At 42.7% G+C, this 18,907-nt stretch overlaps 1 protein-coding gene across 4 annotated transcripts in view; it reads left to right on the forward strand.

Moving 5' to 3' along the window:
- INF2 (inverted formin 2) overlaps positions 1-8,229 on the forward strand; it is a 42,699-nt gene extending 34,470 nt beyond the window's left edge. For 2 of the 4 annotated variants that reach the window (XM_038138565.1, XM_038138566.1), the window contains exons 21-23: positions 287-1,000; positions 2,474-2,533; positions 5,619-8,229. In XM_038138565.1, the coding sequence (XP_037994493.1) occupies positions 287-1,000; positions 2,474-2,532 (773 nt within the window). In that variant the 3' untranslated portion in view covers position 2,533; positions 5,619-8,229. The remainder of the gene's footprint in view (positions 1-286; positions 1,001-2,473; positions 2,534-5,618) is intronic. The other 2 variants (XM_038138567.1, XM_038138569.1) reach the window with 2 other exon arrangements.
- Positions 8,230-18,907: the final 10,678 nt, after the last annotated feature.

Genomic DNA, 18,907 nt, shown 5'->3' on the forward strand with positions numbered 1-18,907 from the left:
TGCAAGTCCTGGAGCCTCCATGGAAATCAGCCATTTTGTAGCAAAGACACATTAACACCTGCTGAAAACAAATCAGAGGCTTTGCTGAGCTGGAGCCTGGAGTCCAGCCAGGGTGACCACACAGGTATAAGGGGAGAATAAACTGTGCTGTCTCTGCACAGCTGCTTTAGGGCCATTGTTCCCTCCACAGGCAGCTGCTGACCTGTAACCTCTGCAGGGTAGGTGTATCTTGGCTGATTCCTGGTGAAACTGCACCTGTGGCTCATTGTGTATTTTCTGTTTAAAGGACAGGGCCTGAAGCATCCACAAGCAGCAGGGAAGCAGATTGATGACAAGACCAAGCAAAACAAGGATGATCATCCCTCAGAAAGCACTCCTCCCTCAACCACTGCCCCAATGGAGACAGGTGGAGGTGTTACAAGTGCTTCAGCTTCAGGCCAGGTATTATCTAAAAACAGTGCTGGAGGAAGTCTGCCACTGGAGTCCCAGAGCAAAAGCCCCTCAGAGAGCATGATGGAAGCTGATGGAGCCAGTCAGACCACGCTGGGCCCCGGGATGGAGCAGGCAAACAACGTGGAAAGCCTCCAGCCCAGCACAAAGAGCGGCTCCCTTGCCTTCTCTGTGGCTGACATAGGCACAAGGATAAGCTTTGTGAGCAGCAGTCCAGCCCCTGCTGTGAGGGACCAACTCAGCTGGACTAACGGGTCCATGTCAGGAGGCCAGGACAAGGAATGCCCAGCTGATGGCTCAGAGAGTGCTCAGCCTGCTCCCTGCAATGAGGCTCAGCAGGCAGAGTCAAAAGAAATGACAAAGGAAAATGAAGACCCTGGCACAGACTCGCTGTTGGACACCTCTCATGACAAGTCCTTCTCGGAAGAGCCAGCCACCGACTCCTCTTGCTCAGCAACACTTCCCCCAGAGCAAACTCACAGCGACAGGGAAAAGCAGAGGCCATCAGGGAAAAGGAAGAAGAAGAAGAGGCACAGCAAAAGCTACTCAGGTAGCCTATTTTATAAATAGCCCTTGGGGACTGACTCAAATGTTGGGAACCTTCTGATATATTTGTACACACCTGTTTCTTTCCACTTCAAGGCCCAATTCCCCCTGCCCCTAGAGTCACGCTGTTTCGTGCAGCTATTATATTTTTCAAACCTGAAAGAGCTTTAAAAAGAAAAACACAAGCATAGTTCATTCTGGTGACGTGTATAAGTAGTTTATAAAGGAGTAATGATGAATCAATAATTCAAAAGCCCATTACACATATGCAGTAAAGATGGCAATAAGCACATCTGTCAAGTGTGCTAAAGACAGCTACAAGGCACGGTTATGTGCAAACAAGAGCTTCATTAGGCTCCAGAGCAGTGATTAAGAGCAGTTAATACTTGGTACTTAATGAGCAATCACCCCTCTGAACTACTTATAAACACATAAAAGCAGCAACATCAATGCTGCCTTGGGCTTGTTTGGTTTTTCCCCTCATTGCAACAGCACTTTGCCTGAGAACCTGCCCCAGGGGTACTTCGTCTAAACATCAGGCCCTCAAACCATCACTGCAGAGGGAGGGGGAAAGGTCAGAGACTGAAAAAGAGCATCTTGCTGATGCTTCCACCAAGGATCCATCCTCCAGCTGGGCTGCCCTGCTGGGGCTGGGAGGGAGCTCAGCTCCTGGAGCCACACAGGCCCCCCTCTTCTTACCAAAAGTCCTCAGCCTGTCCCAAACCTGGGAAGAGTGTCCAAGTCCTTTAGATCCTACCACCCTTGGGTGGGTACCTTAATCCCAAATTGGAGATGCCTTGTAGGGAAGATAGATGGGTCTGTCAGCCTTTAGAACTTAGAATATACTTTCCAAAGCCTGTTTCCTGCAAGATCCTGAGGTGAAACAAATGGGCAGGCAATTGGGAAAGTCTCTTTTTACCAATGCTTGATTTCAAGGAGGGTGGAGGAGGAAGGAAAGGAGTGTTTGAATACCCATTGCTGAGAAAGACAGCAGAGGTTGAGCAGCTACCACAGAGGGACTTAGCCTTTTAATGCAGCATGCCCCAGGGTTGTAGTAATTTACATTTTTAAACATGCCGCTTTCCCCTGGTTAAAAACAAGCCAGAAATGAGAAGTTATTTCCTGTAGTGTTGGTTCCTGAGCTTGCTTCATCTGAGGAGCAGAAGCTGCAGCAATGGGAGCATCCTGTGTTCCCAGCCCTGGCAATTCTTTCCTGACACCTGAAATTAGGACTTCTGGCTTCAGAACTGACCCCAGCCTGCAAAAGCCCCAGAGTTCCCTGGGCATCCAGGGATGGCATCAGAGAGGTTAGAACTAGATGATCTTTAAGTTCCCTTCCAACCCAAACCATTCAAAGATTCTGTGTTCTCAGGACCCTCTCTGCTACCAGACAGTATTTTCATCCTAAAAAGTTCCCTGTTGTTACCTCGGCCTTGCCATGGTCAGATATATTTAGTGTCTCTCTTTTGTTCAAAAGCAGAGGTTGAGACTGATACTGGAGATAATAAAACAAAAAAAGATTGTGTGGCACAATGAGGTATGTAAACTCACAAAAATTTTTTTTGGTGAACTAACCACAGCACTGGGACTTCACAAACCTAATCAGTATTCAGCATATCACCTAAGCTTTTTGTCTTTGTGTCTAATCACAAACACATGTGAAATAAATTTGTTACTCTGATTTTTACTCTCCAGGGTGTTGATCTTGCGTTGAGTGGAGTCAGTGCTGATCTCCATTTGACACAGGGTCACAGCCCACATGTTTGTCCTCTGTGTCAGCAGCAGCCAAACTGCTTCTCCCTGCAGATAATTAAAAGCCATTATTCTAACCAAACAATCAGACTTCATGTGATGAACAAAGTCCTTGCTTTGATCACATTATTTTCTCAAAAACTGTAAAAATGCAATTTCAGTACCTACCAGCAAACAAAATTTGGTTTGCTTGTGGGCAACCACTTTCTAGAGTACTGTTTAAATATGGGTATCTGGAAAAGGGAATAAAACAGTGGACCCAGGGGCAAATACTAGCTGGGGCAAGATACCAGCTCCCACTCAAAGCTAAATTCAACTCCAGAGTTGCATCCCTGCATCCTTCACTGATGCTGGCAACATACAGTTGCCCCTCAAAAGGAGTCCTAGGATGAGACTTCCATTTGCAAAACTTCCCCTGTTTTTACAGCAAGTGGAAAGAAAAGCAAGGAAAATCAACAACTGAAACACCCGCTGTACTGAAATTGCATAGTTACGCATTGTCCTTTCCATGCTGATGAACATCTCTTATGAACTGAATCAATATCATCAAATCTCTTTGTCTTGTTTCCTGAAAGGAATGTATTTATTGTCCAGCATCCCCAGTTCCCTGGGGCTGGGAGCCCAGCTGGGAGCCCTGCTCCTGCACAGAGACAGGAGGAATCTGTGCAGGATTTCCCCACAGGACTGCTTTTGTTCCTGCACCTGGAGCATCACTGCTAGCAAGAGAAAATGGGATATGCACTGGGTAGTTACAGTCCTCACTACTCCTGCCCTCCTTTTGGCCCTTTTCTTGCATTACCATAGGAGTATATGAAATGGAAGTAGCTCTGTTGGTTTATAAATCCTAAGGAAGATTTCCTACAGGAACAGAAAACAGTAGCAGTGGAGCATAGGTGAGAAGTACACCAGGAACAGAGGACATGCTGCATTGGAAGGGCAGCTGGAACCATGAGATCAGCTTAACTTTAAGATTTTTTTAAGCATACAGGCATAAAAAAGTCCTATTTGAAAAAAAAATATATGAAACACAGTTTTGCTTTGTCCTAGGAAGACACAGAAATGCAGCACAGACGAATGCATGGGCATACAGTACCTTTATGAAGCCAGGCAGGAGTTTCACTGCATCCTTGGAATGCAGTGCCTGGCACTGCACCAGTAGAGCCTACCTGGGCTTTGATGCCAGGAGGGCAGCAATGAGCTGCACCTTGAAACCTGCACTTCTCTTTTTCCTCTTCTTCTCCTGTATGTCACACAGCAAGGGCAGCAGGACAGGAGCAAAAGCCCATTTGCTTGTCTTAGTCTCCTGCCAGAGAGCTTCCTCTCCCAAATGCAGCTCCTGTCTTGATGAGACAGATAAGAGAGAACTTCTTGATAAGACAGATTCAGCAAGCCTGGAGTGTTACCAATCAATATTTTTTCCTAGGGTCTTATACCTGATTTTTATTTTATGTTTTTTCCCAAGCATACGTGGTCTGTTCAGGTCCCCACTAGTTCTCTTTTGGTACAGGATATTTCTTTCTCTGGTGGATTTGCTGATGTGGAAGTTAATGGGTCTCAGTGAAGCCACAGAAATCTTCCTCCTTCTTTGTGCAGATCCAGCTGCAGGGATCAAGATTCAAACCCTTTATGAGTTTTTAGAGCTTCCCTGACAGCAGCAGAGGGCAGGACTAGCCCGAAACTCTGTGATAATATTTCAGAGCAGTAAAAGACTGTAATCAGCTACTGAATTCTTGCCTCACCTTGACCATATCTTGTTATGCAGCAATTTCTGTAATAATGTCTTTAAATGTCAGCTTTTACATCTAAAGAGTGGTATTCCAGATTATCTTCATGTTCTTGAAAGAAATAGTTTAGCTGTTTTTTCTCTGGAATCAAGGCATGGTGGTCACACTGTTTGTGTGCACCCTGGTAACATCTCATTTCCAGCCAAGTCCAGAAAGAGCTTAAAGAATCATTTTATAAAGGTGACAGTAAAAGAGAGGAGAGACTGTATGAACACCTGAACTCAAGAGAGCTGTTCTTTCAGTATGCCTGCCTTAAGCCCTAGAGAATTCCTACAGACAAATGTTCATGGCTGTTTGTGCAGCTCCCCTTTTCCTCCCCTCTGCATGTCACTTGGAATGGTTAGGGGGAAGAAGAGCCTTGAAAGCACAAGTCTGTGAGCAACTGGGCTTTAGCAATTTCCCTGCTCACAAATCTACTTGATTTATTCCCTAGAAAATAAAAGGAAAACCAAACCAGGAGTACAGACCAGCTCAAAGACCACAGCCTGGTGAGGAGGGAGGGCAAGGGCAGAAGGGCAGCTATGACATGCACATGGCACAGTGGCACATCAAGCTTCCCCTGCAAGACACAGAAGGGATTGAGAGTCCAGGTTTTCTTTTAATTCTTGAGGGACAGATGCTTCACCTCCCCTTCTGCAGACCCAGTGTTGTCTGTGGGCAATTTTTAAATGGACTGTGAGAATATCATCAATCTAATCTTCCTGCTAGCCTTCATGTCTGCTTTCAGAAATGGTATTTGATTCAGTTACGGAGTGAGACAGGCTACAGTGTGCTGCCCCATCTTTCTGACAGTCCTGCTAAATCCTCTAGATTTATTTACCTCAGCAATTTAATACCTAGAAGGATAAATGTTATTGGACTAAACTTAAAAGCAAAGTTGCCCAAGCTCTGGAGCATCAAGGTTGGTTCTGGAAACATGAACATGTTTTTATTAAGTACATCAAACTACCTGTTTTTAGATTATCTGAGGAACAGATGAAACTGATTTCCCTAGTAGTACCTCAACCATTAGATACACATGCATGCAAAACCACACCACTTTTGTTCATAGTTGCAAATAATTTGCATTTCCCCTTCTTCCTGCAGGTGTCATGGCAAGGCAGAAGGTATGAAAGAACATCTCATGTATCCCTGGAGTGCTGCCAGCTTCTGAGACTCCAGGTTCTGCATCAGTGAAATGCCACTATGGACAACTTCTGCCCCATGAAGACTCACAGCCTCTCCTCATGCAGCCTTTCACTCCGCTCCCCAGGACCTAAAGAGCCTCCCCAGAGACTTTTTCCCCCCAGCCCCTTGCACTGGGCACCTTTGGGGGCAGGGGATGGTTCTTTGCATAGTGGCAGTGAAAGGGTCAGACCTGTCATCCACTGGAAGCCAAGGCTTTCAACCTGCTCTTAGGCCAAACTCCTCTTGAAATGACAGCTGAGTGTGGCCCAAGAACAGACTGCAGCGTTTAGCCCTTAAAGAAGTGTTAAAAACAGCAGTGCCTCAACTAAATTAAGGATATAAATTAAGCAGTGGCTGTACCATCACAGGTGGAGGTGTGTTAAGTCCCTCTTCTCATTGCCCACTGATGACTTACATTGGACCAGGTCCAAGACCCAGATGAGACAAATGTATTTTTATTCTCAAGCACTTAAAGCAAGGGAAATTGGTTACAGGGGAAAAACCAAGTAAAAGAAAAAGTATATATTTTACTAAGCATATGGCCATATAAACAGTGTCTAGTTCCTACATGATGCTTATGTGCAATTAAGTTGAAGTGCATCAGTAGTCTTAAGTAGTCTTGTCACACATGCTGATGCACTCATCAACTTTTGGAGAGCCAGGGCTCTGGTTTCTCTTACTAAAGCAAAAGGAAGAGGTTTTCCAGAGTGTTCTATTGGACACATTTTCAGTTTATCCTGTAGTAAACCTCTGGGTTTGACTTCCATTGTCAGCTGCTTGTACTCAAGGGTCCGTGTCCAAGCTGCAGAACGTGTGGAATCATGTTACTTTGGCTTTAAAACTGGGACTGTGCAGTACCGTGTTTTCAAAATTCAGAGCTTTATTTCTCAAGTTTTGTAATAACACTGTATAATAATTTTGTACATAGCTGTCCATTTAAAATGATCTATGTTTGTTGAATCTATGGTGTGATATGTGCTGAAACATAAATCCAGTGGAAGAGCTGGGTACATTTCAGAACTGTTCGTTTATATGGTAACTCACTGTGGCTAAACTAATGTGCAGGCTAAAGCTTATTTTGCTCTGCTTAATAGGACTTGTAATGCCCTTGTAATACTGAAAATTTAGAAGTGAAACCAAGAATTAAATCACTGGTTTGCTTTAACCAAGGCATCACTGAGCATATTGAGAACTGGTCAACAGAAGCAGAGATGAGAGCAGACATGTGGGCAGGTTCAGTGCAGGAGACACTGCAGAGTAGCACAGCCCTGTTGCAACAGAAAACTCATTCCTGCTGGCAGAAGCAGGGATACCCCCAGCACCCCTGCAGAACCATGTCACCCAGCTTGGATTTGCACGACTGTCTCTATCACATCTACAGGTATCTCCCCTTTTTCCCCCTCTTTTCCACTCTCAGAGTGCATCACCCAAGCACCATATTTTTACTCCTCAATCTAGCTCTGCTGCTCTCAGATTAGACTCCAAGCTGCAAAAACTTGAGTATTCAACACATTCTCCCAGCTCTGTGTTTCCAGAAGAACCTGCAGCCCAGGCTGGCAGTGCACAGCCACTCCTCCTCACCACCCCACTGTGTGATCAATAGGAACATCATCATTTGGAGATGCAGGACTGGGGAACAGGTTGTTACCTGGGGAACCTTTCCTGCTGATGCCCCACTGGCTGCTCACTTTAGATGCTACAGCATGTGTCCATTTCTCCATCTGGGTCTTTCAGCTTCCCTCATTTCCACCCAGAGGGAGCAGCTCATTTCCACAGCCAGAGATTTTATTACTCTGTGTGCTTACCTTGGCCTTTAAAGAGAAGGTTTTTGGCATTATCTTTCCCCTGCTTTCAAGAGTTTACAAAGAAATGGGTTATTTTAAGCCACCAGAGGCTCTTTGTTCAATAGTCGTCTGTAAATTATCTATTCAATCACATCCCAATCAGCAGCCTCAAGCACAACATTTATAATTTATTGCTCCAGAGCAGCTCTGCTTCCATTACAGTGATTATTTCAGAAGAACAGAAAAAAAGAATCAGAGTGGGTCAAAGACTGAAATTCAACTGGGATGTGCAGTTTTGTTCCATTTATGAGCTTGAAATAAAGCTCATGACCCTAAAGATTTTTCAGTGGTTGCAAGACCAAATTAATTGTTGGTGAAAAGAGTATCATGGCCAATTCAACAGAGCTGTGGTCTTTTAAGTCAACCATGAGTACAGACCTCAGAATTCTTGTGGTGAATTACAGCAACTGCACATGGGGTCTGGTATGTAAACCAGGCTGTGACCACCACAAGCTTCTTGCTGCCAAATAAATGCATATTCTATAATTAAGCATTGGCTATATGATAAATTGAAAGTATGGGAGAAATCAGCAGAAGTCTTTTCCAAATATTCCACATCAAAAATCAGATATGTTTAATGAGATGGATTTTCAGGGTTAGTTTTTGGGGAGTTTTGGTGGGATTTGTTGTTTTGTTTTTTTTTTTTCCAATACTGAAAGTATTTCAAAGTTTAGAATAAAAATAAATACTTGGTGAGTTTCCTTTCTCTGGTGGGGGTGGGGTAGATCATAATTCATGAGAATTCATCCATCAAAGTCCTATATTTTCCACATAGGCTATAAAGCACCTAAGCATAATTGTCATATATATGGAAATAATTGTCATATATGCTTAGTAATAATTACCAATTGTTTTGCTCTTCAGCCAGTTCCCTCAGTACCCTTGGACGGATCCCATCCAGCCCCATGGATGTGTGAGTGCCCAAGTGGCACAGCAGGTCACTGACCATTTCCTCCTGGATTGTGGGGATCTACTCTGCTCTCTGTCCCTGTCTGCCAGCTCAGGGGGCTGGTTGCTCTGAGGATAACCAGTCTTACTGTTAAAGACTGAGGCAAAGAAGGCAGCCTTTTCCTCATCCACAGTGATAATGTTCCCCTCCACGTCCCATGAAGGATGGAGATTTTCCTTGTCCCTCTTTTGTTGGGAGTATATTTATAAAAACACTTTTTATCATCTTTAACAGCAGTGGCCAGATTGATTTCTAGCTGAAATTTTGCTTTCCTAATTTTCTCTATATATGACATCTCACCATCCCTATAAATGCTCAGCAAACTACTCGATGTGACACTGTGGTTTAGTTTGCACAGCGGTGTTTGGTCAAAGGTTGGACCTGATGATCTTGGAGGTCCTTCTCCAACGTTAATGATTCTGTGAAAAGAAGGAGAGAAAGAAGTGGAGCTATATCTTGTTCATGAGCACCGCCACAGCTTTGCACTCTACTTGGAGCATGGCTGAAATCTCAAAGCTGTGCCAATATCTCTTGGGCTGAGTGTATCACTTGGTCCTCTCCTACATTCCATACAGCCATGGGGGCTGAGAAATACTTCTGTTCCAGTTAGAAAGAGGCAGGATAAATTGAAATAAAAGAAAAATGCATAAGCCTGTTTTAGGAAAATTACCCAGTTTCCATTCCATCTAAATGTAAAGCCTGGATCTAGGGCTTCATATTTCTGGTACACAGTGATCAGCCAAGTTCAACATGCAAACCTACCACTGCTGAACATCAGCACTGTAGGAACCCTGGCTCATTCTGTCTGTGTGGCAATAGTCATGGCCGTGAAATATGGGTGAACATGTTAGTCATGCAGTCATGAACCAACTCCATCAGAAACCACATTTTGTTTGGTCACCTCACAATCAAAACTGGGCAGGATATGATAAACAGCTTTCCCATTACTAGCAGTGTGACTACAGAGGGTTAAAAATGGGGTAGCGATAGAGACAGGGCCTCTCTAGATGTTTGCAATTACTGCATGGTGTCAATCTTGCAAAATAACCACATGATTTGCAGGATTTGCGACAGAAATGAGGTCCATAGTAATGAAAAATGTTTCCAATTCCTTAGTACAGAGCAGGTACTAGACCTTAAATACCAGGTGAGAATTTGATCACTGCAAGTTAATCAACGTATTCAGTCAGCTCTGTGAGTAACTCACCCCTTCATCCATGCTGTGCTAGCACTTAATTCACATTAGGAACTCTCTAATGCTCTCTTTGCTGCAGCATAAACAACTCCTGCAAGAGCTGTGTGTGACAGTTCACACAGAGCCAGGTGTCTGTAGGAATTAGCAGGAGCCCTGTGCTTCCCTAATGGAGATTTTAGGCAGGCTCAGCTTGCATTACTCAAAGTCAGAAGACAAGAATCACCCTGCAGCAGTCAGCTCCCATCAAGTCAGTTTAGATACACTCCCAGCCTGTCAAAGTAGGTTTTTTCTAAGAGCAGCAGTCTTTGCTGATGACACCTACATTATTATGGTCAGGGTTGGTTTGCCCTGCTCAGGGCATGCAGAACCTGATGTGTTTGTCTGGTGCTTATGTGGCTTCATACAGCACAATCTGCTGTAAGTTTAGTCATGAATTAGTGACAATTAATGACCAAATCCATCAGTCAGAATAGATGAAGAAAGAGGAGAAGCAGAATCAGCACAGGCAAAAAGGGTAACAGGTCTGTGAAATCTGGTCCTGGAATCCTTTGAAACCCACAACTTGATTTTGTAATCTAAATGAAACCCTGAGTAGCACACAGTTCCTGGGACTCATCCTTTGAGACCAGCAGGTTTTTCTATACACTCTGCCATGTCTTGTACCTCCATTTGTTCAGATTTTCACAGCTCAGTTAGACAAAACCAGAGCAGTGATGATAATCCTCTGAAAGGCAGTTTGGACAAAACCATTCCCAGGGTCCTTTCCAACCAATGCTTTTATGATTCTCTGTTCAGCAAGAAGCAGATAGAAGAGAAGTAGAAAAGGTAGGAGTAATAAAGAGTCCAGAAACCCTTTCAGGTCTGTGTGTTAATCCTCTTTGGTGAGCCAGTGTTATGCGCAGAAGAATATGCCCTGGGGGTAGTGACTGCATTCACCATGCCAACAGTCTACAAACCCATCCTGAATCACAGACAAATTGTTCCTTTTTCTAAAACACCTCCTGAATTGGAGAGACCCCAGCGACAACAGCACAAGAAGGAGGTTTTCTCCCTCCAAATATTTTCAACTGCTCTACCTTCCTAGAGGTCTATGGGACAGAGAAGGACATGATCTCCATAAGGCATGTTCTGTGACACACACAGCTGCCTGCAGAGGCCTGGGTGCAAACCATGGCACAAATATGTGTAGATCTAATGGGAGAGAACACAGCATTGTCTTCAAACCTAGCAAATATCCAAAGATTAAAGCTATTATGTCCTGTCTTTAATCCCTTTAGCTATACAAGGCCAAACTGAAGCAACTGTTGACATTTCTTTAAATTTTGAAGAATTTATTCTCTACAAATTCCTCTGCTGATCCTACAACATATCTTCTCCCAGTCTTCTGCTTCTCAGAGTCTGTCCCCATACTCTACAGACACCTTTCCATGGTTCCTTGGACTGCCTCATCACTGCTGCAGGGCCCAGAGCCCAGCAAAGTGGTCTTAGCAGCAGTGCTTCCTACATCTGCCACCCACAGCTGCTGCTGCTGGCCCAGGCTCCTTCTGCAGCGCATCCCAAGGTTCCTGCCTTACCACCAGCTGCCAAAAAGTGGAGCCAGCTCCCTTAGAGGACTTTTTCATTAACTCCATCCCTAGGGCAGAGTCCACAGGCTTTAAGCACACATACTCAGCAGCCACATTCCTGCCAGCAGGAATGTGAAAAGTGAACAGAGTGAAAAGCGAACGCTTTCACTTTGTTTCCAGCTTTTTCCAACTGCTTCCAGTTTCCAACAACTTCCAGCTTTTTGATAAGAGGAAATGGAGGCACGGCAGTACGTGGATCTTAGTGAGAGGTGTACTGCAAAGACTAAAGAGGGTTTGGCAGACAGAGCACTGAAATGAAATGCCAGGAACTTGGGCTACTGAGATTACTCATTTTTTGCCACTGGCTCCCTAAGAGGCTGTGGGCAAGCAGAGAACCTGTGCCTCAGTTTCCCCATCTCTAAAATGGGGGTAATGGCTTCATTTGAAACACTTTGAAAAACACTGATGAAAAATACCACAACAGAAATATTGTTAGCAATAATAAAAAAAAATAATTCCCTTTTCCTCTTTACTGTTTGCAGCCATACTAGAATCAAAACAAAAGGAAGAGGGGCACCTGCAAGGAATTCCGACTCCCCAAAGGCCTCTCTGACCCTAGGTTGCGGAAAAAACTTGAAAACCCCTAGGAATTTATCTGAAAGGAAAAGAGTGAATCTTACAGTGAGAAGATTGCTTGTGCAAGAAAGGATTATGATTTCTATTTTCTCCTATTTCTTATTTTTATCCCAGTAAGAATCATAATCATCACGAGTAAATTGCACAAGTTGCAAAGTCAACAGAGAGGAATATTACACCAGGAGCATCTTAATGCAAGTCAGTGCCTGAACCCAAAGCAGAGCAAGTGGAGCCCATTGGGAGCTAATGAACAACAGCTTTGTTCTAGTTAGGGAGCAGCTGTCTGCATAAACAAGTGACCAAGCCTGTCCCCAGCTGGGTTGCACCTCCTGCTGCTCAACTCCAGCCCTTTGGTAAGAAGTACATCTTCATATCCTCAGAACTACCTTACACTGCAGGTGTTGACTCTGTGCTTGCACTTTTGGTGGTTACCTTGAATGATTGTGGAGTACAGTTTTTAAACAACTTCCACCTCAAGAGAAGCCTTTTCGGTATTTATAGCACATAAGGAGAAATATCAGGTCTTCTGAAACATTGAAATCTCTGTTGATAGAATAATAATGACAAATAATTTAAATTCCCATTACAAAGAAAATCAAGTTTTACAAAACAAGGTAGTCCCACATCAATCCATTAGCAACACAAGCAGTAAAAAATTGGGAGTGCTTACATGATCCAAATTACAGAGGTAAGATATTTTTTTAATCTGCCTTAAAATTCTAAACCCTATGTTGTCAAAATACAGTTTATCTTTCAAGGCTAATGAGATGCGTGCCTATTTTTAGCATGTCAGTAGTCAGATAACAAAGTGGAAATGAAAGCCTGGATTGTTGTGGTCCTCAAGCATCATCAGCTTTCCCCATAAAACAAAAGGTGGAGTAGTAGAGCACTGAAAACAGCTTCACAGATAATTGCAAGTTAACTGATTCAACAGGATCATCAGAATCGGGCTGATGTATTGAGTCAATCTCTGTCCCCTGCCCTGCCTAAGAGGTGCCAGTGCCTGGCTGGCTGCACTGAGATGTGTGTTTATTAATGTATGTATTCACCAGGGAGGGGAGGCTGCCCTTTCTAAGGGGAAATTTCACACAGAGATTTCTTTTTAATATATACCCACAAGCTCATTTGAACATTATCAGCAATGTGAGTTACAGCTGCCTTGAAGTTAAACCAAAACTTTAATCTTTTTAAAAGCCTGTTTGGTTTTTTTTTACATAGTCTCTAAACTATAATCTTTGGAGATACATTATTATAAGCCTATTTATCATTCAAAGCACATTAGCTGTTTCTTCTATAGTACTACTTGTTAGTAGGATTTTTAAAAATAAGACTTTCTTTACACAAACCCTGTAGCAATTTAGATGAGCACTCTGATTAAAAGAAAAAGAGCTTCCTAATTAATAGTCTTGCTGATTCTCCCTATAGCTTAATTAAAATAAACAAGCAGCAGAATTTTAACATGAGCATTTCTAATAAGATTTTTTTTTAATCAGCTCATTTTAGTCCTAATACTTCTATCAAAAAGTGGCTTATTTCTTACTAGGCTTTCTCATTTCTCATTAGGCTTTCTCATAGGGCTGAATCCTTCACTTGTCCTGTTAGGGTAATTACAGACATATGTACAAGTTTACCACAAAGATTGTGAAGTCCTAAAGGGTATACATTAAGTTGTTTACTTAAATTAAATGTAAGCCTACTTTACCTTTGGGGAAATTGCTTATTTGTGCAAAAAGAAATATGGAAACCAACAACAAATTAATTCAAGTAAACTGCAAATGTGGTTAATATTAATTTTCTATTATAAGCATTTGACTTAGTTATTTTAACTGGTACCATTTAGTATGTAAATCAAATGTTATTTACTGGCTGATTTAACATTTAATGTTTCTAATGTAAGCCATTCTTACTAAATTAAGACTGAAAAAAGAGATCAAAATTTTATTGCTTTCTTTTGCCTTAGATGTATTGGTTCACAATTTTACTGGGGCTGTAAGAGCTGGAGACTGTCATCATTATGAGCTGCTAGGTTCCAAAGATAAACTGTTCCAAATTATAAGAGATGCTTTATAGGTATACCGTGGACTAGAAATGCATCAATTGCAGGTTTTAATGCAGCTCCCTTAATGAGTTCTTTCTGTGTCGGTAACTGCCCAAAATTGCTGTGTCAGGAGGAAAATTATTCATAAGTATCATGATACATCATAATATATCATCATTCATAAGTATTAACCTAGCTCTTTGAGGACATAAATGTGGGATATGTGCCAAAAAAATCTCTCATGCTGCACTGGAAATGAAAGTCCCCACCTAGTTAAAACTGCTGATGCTATTAATGTGTGTTTTGCTCAGGAATGGGATGACAGGGGGCTTTGTTCCTGCCTACATATAGTCCCCAAAAATGCTGCACCTACTGTGTCATTTCTGCAGCGCTGATAGTTTGCTCACTGCTCCCCTTTCAGCACGTGCTGCTCCTGCCATTTTTGATGGTCATAGCTGTAGAGGTTCTAAAGAGAGAAATCACACAGCAGCTCCAGCTACTGAGATTAAGTGTCCCAGGATGCTGCTCATCCACAAGAAGTGCAATTGTTTGCAAAGGTTTGCTCAGTCAAGCAAACAAAGCAAAGTCCTGAGCCAGCAAATGCTCTACTGACTTTGGTAGGACTGTCTCCATGTTTAAAACTGGGCATACATACAAGATAGGGACTTCTGCAGTCTTTTGCAAGGAGTTCTGAGAGAAACTGTATAGTCTAAAGACAAATATAAAATTTTCCCTAGATTAATTTTGGTTTAAAGGCAAAATAGGAAATACAATCTTATTTACTGAAATGCTTACAAGTAATTTCTGTGTGTAGCCACAAGTACCTAAGCAGCTCATCCTGAATCCTCCTCCTCCTCAGCTGTAGCTTGTTTATTTTATCAGGCTATTTTGAGAGTTTCTCTTTAAATCCCCTGCACCCTTCTACACTCAAGGTAAATTGTGGCAACGTGGTGGTTTTTCAGTGTTGACTGTGTCCCTGCTGTTTGAGATGTCCCCTCTATAGAGCAACTGCAGTAAGTTCTCCAGGAGGCATCTCTTCATCCCTTCATTCATCCCACCAAACAGCTGTCAACAGGGGGAAAACAACAAGGTAAGGGTTGCTGCCTTGCTTGCCACTTGCCAAGGTGAAACTGCTATGAACTATCACTTGTACAGCAGATAGAAATATTCCTGTTGCTTACCTTAATGTGAAAGCCACTGTTATTTCTGTGTCTCTGTAGGGATTACAAGTAGAGAGCGGTCATGAGGAACTTTGCTAATCCATGCGCCTCCTTGTTGTCTTGTAGAGCAGGAAAATGGGACCAGGGCAAGCCATGGAGAGCCTGCTATCAAGCATGCACTGCTCAAATCACCACAAAACAGCACTTAGAAGATCTCTTCCCAAGGTGAACAAATATGCTCAAGTTAACATGGACTTGGAAAAGGAGAACCCCAGGGCAGACTTCAGCCTTTCTCCAACAACTGGCCTTTCTAGGAAGTCAGAGCATTGTCCAGGGAGCACATCACCTTCACAGAAAGATGTTTCCTCTTCCTCCCAAGAACAGTCTGTCATGCCAGCTCTGCTACCACAGCTGCCTCCACCTCCTCCCCTACCTCCTGGGTGCAAGGTGCCTCTTCCCCCTGTTTCCATGCCTGGCATAAGCGCCCCATCACTCCCATCTCGTCAGCCATGCAGCAATCCTGGGTGCAGTCATCCTACCTGTGGGTGTGGGGAGCAACTCCACGCTAGGAAGGCACCGACGCTGCGGATGAAGGTGCTTCACTGGCAGAAGCTCCCCTCTGACGTGGTGAGACGTACGTGCTTGTTTGTAGCACTGGGCTGATGGGTTCGTGCACTTCGCAGCCAAAGGAAAGCACTGATGTTGGGGGAATAAACCTTCACTCATAACTCAGGTCACACATGCGGTCCTATTGCTTGCTCTCAATCATAATCATAAAATGAATATGGAAAGGCAGTCCTCTGCCAATTAGCGGAGGAAATATTCGTTTGGGAGAAGCTCTGGGCTGAGACTGTGTGGCTGCTGAAGTTACCTTCTCTTAACTCTCAATCTCTGTTATTCGTTAAAGGGGTGTTGTGAGTCTGCACTGATTAGGGTTTGCAAAATGCTCTGAGTGTGTGGAATGGAAAGATCCTCTGAATGGTCATGTTCTGTGGCTCTTCTTAATGAATTGCTGGTGCATCACTAGTGAGTGAACTCTCAGTTGAAGGTTTTACTTTGCTTGTTATGTTCTTGCACAGCCAAAAGGTGGATCAGCCAAGATCTGGGGCTGGGGAATGTGTACCCTCAGGGTAGCCCCCAAGCACAGGCATGTGATTTGTGTGGTGTTTCACACACGCACACACAAAATAACCCTAAGAGTCTGTGGTTAGCGTGTGCCAAAGAGGCTTGAAGGTCTTGTTTGACTTCCAGAAAAGAGGCTGGAAACACATCTCCAGTTTTGCTGCAGTTTTTAATATTCAGTTCACACAACACCAATCTCAGTTGTTCTTCCTTGCTTATCTCCAGGACAAGGGGTCATAAGGGGCAAGAACTTGCTGCTATGATAAAATATATAAACACAGATATAAAAAAACTAAGCCATGGACCACTTTTCTTGTGCAGAGACACAAACTGAGATTCATCCCCAATGCATTCAGTGTCACTGTTGCAATCTCTCCTAAAGCAAAAGGAGGTGGGATCCTGTCTTAAAGGTTCCCCTGTTGTACAAGATGATGTTTGGAAGTTCTGTCTGTTTTTTGGATAGGTCCCAACGATTCTGGTAATAATGCTGGGATTGGGAGTCTTTATCTCTTGCAAAAAGAGGTGTTTACCTAATTGGATGCAGCATCCCCTGTTTTGGTACCACAATCCTCCAATGTGTAGCTGGTCAGCAATAGCAAAAACAATTTGAAGCAGCCCATTAAGTTCATCTCCTGCCTTCACCTCAGTGAATTGAATGTAGCAGTAATCTTCCAGGTTTAATTAGGCTTCAAACCTTTGGGATGCTCTCTGTGGGAGCTGTCACTCTTAAATAATTCACATTTGTCCAGGGCTAATGAGCACCATATTTCATTCATCCTCAAAAGTGTTTTCCCTCTTACAAATCACACCACCTTGAAACTGCTCCTCAACCTCTGTGGTCCATCTTGAGCTTTTTATTCTCTTCCAGAAAGCCACTCCATATGGGCTGTGATGCCAAGCAGCAGCAAGGAGCTTGTGGAACCTGACTATGCAAGCTTGGAGCTTCTTTTCTCTGTCCCACCAACAATCCCTACAGAGAAAACAAGGCCAAAAATAAAGAAAACAGAAGAGGTACTTAGACTGCCCACTTTTTGTAGAAAATGGCAAAGTTCTTGGAAGTGGAAAGCTTATTCATTCTTTATTGTTGCCAATCATTTATAACAAGAAAGTTTGAAATATTTTGAGATCCACTGCCTGAGGCTGCCTTAAAAAAAAACCACAGGGGAGGTTTAGAATGAAACAAGTTGAAGTAACTCTGCTGAGGGATAGGTCTGCATCTGAGGCAGGGAGGACATGGGAATTTCAATATTAATTCTTATGAACTGGAGTAAGCAAATCAATTTCCTTCTTTATGCCCTTGCCTCTTTCTAAAACGTATCTCATATCCTGTATTGTTATCATTGGAATTTGATCAATGAAGGTTATTGATTATAATATTACCAAAAAAGAATAAATCTCGACCAATAAACAAACAAAAGCTCTAGGAAACCTGTTAAATCCGAAGTAAATGTATTTCTAGCTGACTGATTTTTTTCCTTTTTACAGATCACATTCATAGGTCCAAAGAAAAGCTTCCTTCTGAGTATATTTCTGAAGCAATTTAAGTGGTAAGACTTGAAGAATAGCATCTGAATTACTGATTTGATGTGTCTATGTGTTTATTCAGATATTAAATGAAATTAATTTAGAAGAAATACTTTTCAAGTACTATCTTTCTTTAACAAGATGTCAACGTTTTTCCTTTTTTTTAAATAATGATAGGTGACAGTCTCTTTCCTGACAACAAATATAATTTTTCAAACTGGTATTAAATTTAGAATGGATTACAGATTCCTAAAGAGACAATATTCTTAAATAGGAGTACATTTATGTAGAGACATATTTTTCTTTGGCATTATTGTCATAAATATCAAATTGTGGCAGGAACTGTTAGTGAAGATTTTTGAGTGGAAGTTTCAAGTCACTTCATTGCTTTTAAAGAGGCATTTCCAGGGCCTCAGATCCAAAATCATACATAGTTTTTATGAGAAGTTTTTCTATAAATAGGAAACTGTTTGAATAATTAAATAAATGGAAATTTACCAAGTCACAGCCCTCATGGAGGGGTGGAGGAGGAAAGGAATTTGTACTAGTTTTTGGGAAAATATCTTTACTCTTAGATCCCCTGAAACTATGGCAGGATGATGATGGATGTTCTGCTCTCTCTCTCTGCCCTTTGTGTCATGGCCCATGTTAAAAGGGTTTCAAGAAAAAACTCATCCAAGAAATCCCTTTTCATTAAGAATAAATCAGAATCAGTCGGAGGGATGTTTTTAATTATTATTATTCTTTTTCCATGACAAACTGCTTCTCAGTGTGGGAGAATGGTGCATGGACTAATGCAGATGCTATTTCCCCTTCCTGCATGATTCCCTGGGTAGGGATTGAGCTCTCCTGGGAGCAGCTGGGATCAAAGAGCTGAGTCCCACTGCTCTTGTGAGGGATGAGGCTGCTCTGGAGCCTCTGTTAGCACTGATGGTTGAGGGAGCCCAGCTCTCCAGAGCCCAAACCACAGCAATCTGGAAGCATTTCAAACACATGTTGCCTGCCAAAGTTTCAGGCAAGGATTTAAGTTAAAACCTTCTGTGAGCCATTGGTTTTATCCTTGTCTTTGCTGCAAATTGTGGGGGAATTCAAATGTAAATACCTTCTCAGTGACACTGGATGCCCACAGTAAAAGCAGAGCTTTGGGGTTTGTTGTGTAAATATGAGCAAAGGCC

This window comes from Motacilla alba, chromosome 5, assembly GCF_015832195.1.
Source record: "Motacilla alba alba isolate MOTALB_02 chromosome 5, Motacilla_alba_V1.0_pri, whole genome shotgun sequence".
Lineage (NCBI taxonomy): Eukaryota > Metazoa > Chordata > Aves > Passeriformes > Motacillidae > Motacilla > Motacilla alba.